This window comes from Gossypium arboreum, chromosome 3 (assembly GCF_025698485.1).
Source record: "Gossypium arboreum isolate Shixiya-1 chromosome 3, ASM2569848v2, whole genome shotgun sequence".
NCBI lineage: Eukaryota > Viridiplantae > Streptophyta > Magnoliopsida > Malvales > Malvaceae > Gossypium > Gossypium arboreum.
Window position 1 is genome coordinate 252495 of NC_069072.1, and position 5669 is coordinate 258163.

The following is a 5669-nucleotide window of genomic DNA, read 5'->3' on the forward strand; positions in this document are numbered from 1 at the left end:
TCGCTATCACTGCACAGGCATTGGTACTTTCAACTTTAAAAATTGATGAAAGACATATTAGCCAACAAGGCAAGGCGTCGCGCCATATCGGCAGAGAATCGAGTGATACTAAATTATTTTGAATGCGGGAGATACAGCATTGTAATTTTTAAAATAGTATAAATATAATTTTATTATTTTAATAATTTATATTTATATATTTTAAAATATTAAATTAAATTTTATCATTTTAAGGTGTTAAAGTGTAATTTTATTATTATTAATTTAAAATTTTAAAATTTTAAATAATTTTTTTTTGTTTTAAAAAATATCAGTATTCCTGTCAGCCTCCTAATTACGTCAGTGTTTTGCAATTAGCATGCATGAAATATGACAAGATCACCTCAAGAAATCTATTATCATTTTTATTTTGAATTTTGATGTGATGCAATGGGAGAGAGTGATTCATCTTGAGTTTTATTTCTTAAAATTGACAAAAGTATTATAAAAGTTATTGTATTTAAAATCGAATTATTTTTGTCTATTTTACTTTAAAATCAATAAATTAATATTTACATGTTAAATTAAAGAGTAAACGATATTTTTCATTAAAAATTTTATTTATTTTATTGTTAAAATTGATCATTATACAATAGTATAAGGTACCCATAGCAAACTATGTGTCATTATTTAGTTATTTCATCAATAACTTCATTTTTAACAATACAAATAGATAAAATATTTAATAAAAAATTAATTTACTCTTTTATCTAATTTATAATAATTAATTTATTCATTTTTCTATAATATTTTTACCTTAAAAAATATTTTCGTGGGAAAAAAAAAAAAAAAGAAAAGAGTGTTGAATTTAAAATAGCTGAAAAAATCATTTATTAATTATAAGAAAATAAAGTCTGGGATTTTAATGTCGTAAATAGTAATGATTAGATAGGTAGAAAAGTTATATATATCTTATCTTAAAAAAAGAAAAAAAAAAAGGGAAAACGATGGGACCGGATATGCGCCAAATATTGCAAATAAAAAAGAACAATAGAAGGCTGTGATGCGATCCAAGAAGTTTTTTGTCTCACAGTCACAGCCAAAACAGCTGTTTTTCATTACTAATTGCCTCACTACTCATCCCATCCAACTCAGCAATAACTCGTCTTATCTCACTCCTTCTCCCCTTTCTCTCCTCCTCTATATTTTAAGCGCCGACAGCCATTTCTCTCTTTCTTTCAGATTTTCTTCTTTCCTCAGCTCAGACTTGTCGTTCCTTTCCAAACTCACTCCGCGTCAACCGAGTCAAGATTCTTTTCCCAACTCACCATTGTAAATACTAATACGCTTCTTCCTCTATATCTCTCTCTCTCTCTCTCTCTTTTTTTTTTCTCGACTGATATTCCACCTTCGCTCTCTTTTTTTGAGGGCCGAGATCTGATATTTAAAACTGCTCCCAGCTTATTATTTTTTTGGTGAAATTGGGATTTTTTTTCCAGATCCATGGACTCGTTTTTTTAGACTCAGTCCGAGTTCAGACCAAATCGGTGATCGTTGCCGAGTTTTGGTGACAGAATATAGTTATTAGGATTTTTCATTTAAGTGTAGGGTTAAGAGTATGGCAGCTGTGCGAAGATGGAGCGAGGGAATGTCCTCAGATAATATTAAGGGTTTGGTTTTAGCCATTTCTTCCAGTTTATTTATTGGGGCAAGTTTCATTGTTAAGAAAAAAGGCTTGAAGAAAGCTGGTGCTTCTGGCGTCAGGGCAGGTACTGCAATTTATCAAAAGTTTACTTCTTTCTTGATGATTTGATTTGGGATTTTCTTTTTTCTTTAGTAGAAGATAGGAATTAGGTTTAAATAATTGTGGGATTCTGTGAATAATTCTTTAGTCAATTTAGAGAAGAAGAAAAAAAACGAATTTGAGTGAACTGTAAATGATGGAAATTTATTTGCCCGCCCTGTGAATTCAATTCACCAATGTGGGAATTAAACTTGTAATTAGTAAGTTAGTTCTTCATAAAGTTAATCATTTTTATATGCATCATTTTGATCTTGGTTTTGCATGTCGTGTTTGATTGTACTTCTCTTCTAACTTGTTGATTATAAATTGTTTACGAAATCCAGCAATCTGTCTAAGTTTCTTTGTGCAGAAATTTTGCATAATGTGTGAAAGAAAGATACAATATGTCTGTATAGAATGCAGTTGGAGAAAATGATATGCATTGAGTGTTTCAAACTTCTGATGATCTTTGGTTGGCTTGCATGTTTTGTTGCTATTGAACCAAGCTTTTTCTATTCATTGTATATCTGTGTTTTTTGCATTAAGTTTTCTGTGTTTATCTCAATTATCTAAAGAATGTTTGGATGCTTTTGCTATCATTTAGTGATTTTCACCTATTCATTCTTTACAAGGAGTTTTCATTGTTCTTATGCTTTATTGATCCAAATGACATTGGTTTTTCTGGTTTTTACACAGGAGTTGGAGGGTATTCGTACTTGCTTGAGCCACTTTGGTGGATTGGCATGATAACAAGTGAGTTTGATCCATTTCTCATTGATCATTAACTCAAAATCTTATGGATATTTCATTCCTGTTTGGAGCCTATATCATTTTTTTCATTCTTTACTTCTTTTCCAAATATTGTCCCTAAAAGATGATATTATAAAAGCTACCTTACACCATTTAAAAATGGGATGACCTTAATAATATATTGTGCTTCTATAGAAAGCTGATTTTCTTAGTTACATTCCATGTTACATCTTAATAGTCAGGAAGTCATCTAGATGAAGAAGTACTTAATTCTAATTGTTAACTGTTGCCACAGTGGTCGTGGGGGAAATTGCTAATTTTGCTGCTTATGCATTCGCACCGGCCATACTGGTCACTCCTCTTGGTGCACTCAGCATCATTATCAGGCATGCAAATATCTCACTCAAATTTAGGTTTGGCATTTAAACGCTCATCGTTAATCATCACTTCTCATGCAGTGCGGTACTTGCGCATATCATTTTGCGGGAAAAGTTACATACTTTTGGGATTCTTGGTTGTGCTTTGTGTGTTGTGGGCTCAACAACAATTGTGTTGCATGCTCCCCAAGAACGTCAGATTGAATCTGTAACAGAAGTTTGGGATCTTGCTACAGAGACAGGTTGCATTTTCTTAATAATATTGTTCTTAGCTCATAACATTATTTTCTTTTCTAAATTGTTGAACTGCAAACAAGGAAAATGAATGTACCTTGATTTTCTTGCAGGATTTTTGTTTTACACAGCTCTGGTCTTAACAGCTGTCTTTATACTTATATTCCACTTTGTTCCACAATATGGACAGACACACATTATGGTTTACATTGGAGTTTGCTCTCTCGTGGGCTCCATTTCGGTATGCATCAGTACTAGTTTATTGCTTGCTTAATTCTGTGTGCGTTCAATGGTATTTCCCTTTTTCCCCCCCAATTCCTATTTCTAAGAAGGATGTTCTTTGACAGGTCATGAGCGTTAAAGCACTTGGTATTGCCTTGAAGTTAACCTTTTCAGGAATGAATCAGCTTCTGTATCCGCAAACTTGGGCCTTTACTTTAGTTGTGGCTTCTTGTGTGATTACCCAAATGAATTATTTAAACAAGGTAATGGTTTACACATTGCCTTTTCTTCTTTTGGTACCTTCTCTTTCTCTTTTGATGTCTACATTTTTGCTTTTATTTTGATTAATTTTTGTAAGGCCCTTCAAAGAAAAGGAGACTAAAGAAATGTTGCGAAGAAGTGGTGAAAGATGCAAGAGGAAAATTTCATTTTCACCTGAAATGTTGCTTTCTGATATTTTTGCTTATGGTGTTCATAATCATTGATTCAAATTTTAAATCAGTTTAAATATATCTATTCATTAGTTTCTAATTCCGTGAATTAGTGTCCCTTTACCTTTGTTTGTCTTGCCAATTTTTGCTAAATTAAGACTTCCGGTTCACCGTCTGATTCCTTTCTTATTATTATTTTGTCTTCATAATTGCAGGCGCTTGATACTTTCAACACAGCTGTTGTTTCTCCTATATACTATGTTATGTTTACATCACTGACCATTTTGGCTAGTGTCATCATGTTTAAGGTAATTTCCAGTCATTGATGGTATCAGAATGGCACTAAGTATAATGTTTAAAAGAGCTTACTTGATACTGTCAATTCCGAGTTGCAATTCCCTTGTTCGATATTATATAGTGGCCCTGTTTGTGACTGTTATTATATTAAATCGAACTTCTTTCTAGCTTTCTGGTGGTTGAGATTGCTGTTGATCCCTTTGAGCTGCTCCGCTATCTGTTTTTTCTGATATTAGGATTGGGATAGGCAGACTCCAACTCAGATTATAACGGAGATGTGTGGATTCATAACAATCCTTTCGGGAACTTTTCTTCTTCACAAAACCAAGGACATGGTCGATGGTATGTTCTCATGAAACCTTAAATCGTGAATTTTATACTGTCGGTCATGCCACTTTTGGCATATTAAACCTTGGATAGATTATGTTCAATCAGGTCCAAGTTTGACAACTTCTATATCAATGCGATCGTTAAAGCATGAAGAAGAGGATGGCTTTGATGAAGGTGTCCCTCTTAAACGGCAGGATACATCGAGAATACCTTAATCGAAGTTATAAGTCATCATTGCTATTCCTACAAAGCTGAAATAGCTCTTGGGGAGAAAACCCTCGATACCTCAATGATATTGTAATTTTTTATCACCCAACTTATACCATCCTAATTCATTTTTTTGGAGGTACACAAGAGGAGGTGAGATTTTCATTGGCCTTTTTCCATTTTATTATAATCCCTTTGGCTTCAAGATGAGAGACTATATAGATTTCAGCTTTTGCCTTGCATACACTATCACTCTATCCCCAGTTGGTTGATACAGAAGATATGGCCAAATGTAAAATCTTGAGCACAGTGGTTAATACATACTATTATCCTTTTGCTTTATTATATCAACAATTGGGTGGAATTTGAATGCTGATATATCTTATAAGCCATTTGTTTGAAGTGGCATTTGAATGCTGATGTATCTTTTATCATGCATACATGGTCAATCCAATTTCCCAAGAGAAGGAAAAGTTGGCTAGGATATTACCTCTCACAAATGAAAACCAAAGGTAATATAATATGGATTTAATAAAGATGATTAAAATTAAATCGTGGATATATTTATGCAAGCAAATAAAATTCTGGTTAAAATGGTAAACTTGAACATCGTTTCAATTTGAATATCATATTTATATTTATACAAAAATATAATTTTCACAATAATATAACATTGTAAATTTATTTTTTAATTATTTCTCAAGTAAATTGATGTCTCAATTATGAGAGTGGTTAATAAAATACTATGAACGTCAAGAAGCTCAAAGCAACGCCGAAACACAACAGAAGAACCAACAAGCTGCGGTGGGTGAAGACGCTGCAGCTGGAGGCAACTACATGGAATGCAGGCGCAACGTTTCTCTCTTCCGGCTGCTACGCCGTTGATGGGCGCAACGAAACGAATTGTTGATATAATAAAAAGCAAAGGATAACACTATGCCATAAGGAGTTAGATGGTACTGTAGTTGAATCGGCCCAAGTGAATAGGAGGGAGGGATGCTTGTTTATGGATGGAAATGAGGAAGTGATGATCCAGCTTGGGGCTACGGGCCGACATAA

At 33.2% G+C, this 5669-nt stretch overlaps 1 protein-coding gene across 5 annotated transcripts; it reads left to right on the forward strand.

Annotated features, from left to right (window-relative positions):
- The first annotated feature begins 988 nt into the window (after positions 1-988).
- Positions 989-5024, forward strand: LOC108476437 (probable magnesium transporter NIPA4). 5 transcript variants are annotated; one of them, XM_053025329.1, is made up of 10 exons: positions 997-1311; positions 1588-1748; positions 2459-2515; positions 2808-2898; positions 2971-3131; positions 3237-3364; positions 3471-3608; positions 3992-4084; positions 4310-4415; positions 4494-5024. In XM_053025329.1, the coding sequence occupies exons 1-10, from the start codon at positions 1043-1045 to the stop codon at positions 4616-4618; spliced, it is 1329 nt and encodes a 442-aa protein (XP_052881289.1). In that variant the 5' UTR covers positions 997-1042; the 3' UTR covers positions 4619-5024. The 5 variants fall into 5 exon arrangements, with proteins under 5 accessions (XP_052881292.1, XP_052881291.1, XP_052881289.1 ...); XM_053025330.1 differs by having other exon boundaries at positions 1005-1311; positions 4509-5024; XM_017778661.2 differs by having other exon boundaries at positions 1174-1311; positions 1479-1748.
- The last annotated feature ends 645 nt before the right edge of the window (positions 5025-5669 follow it).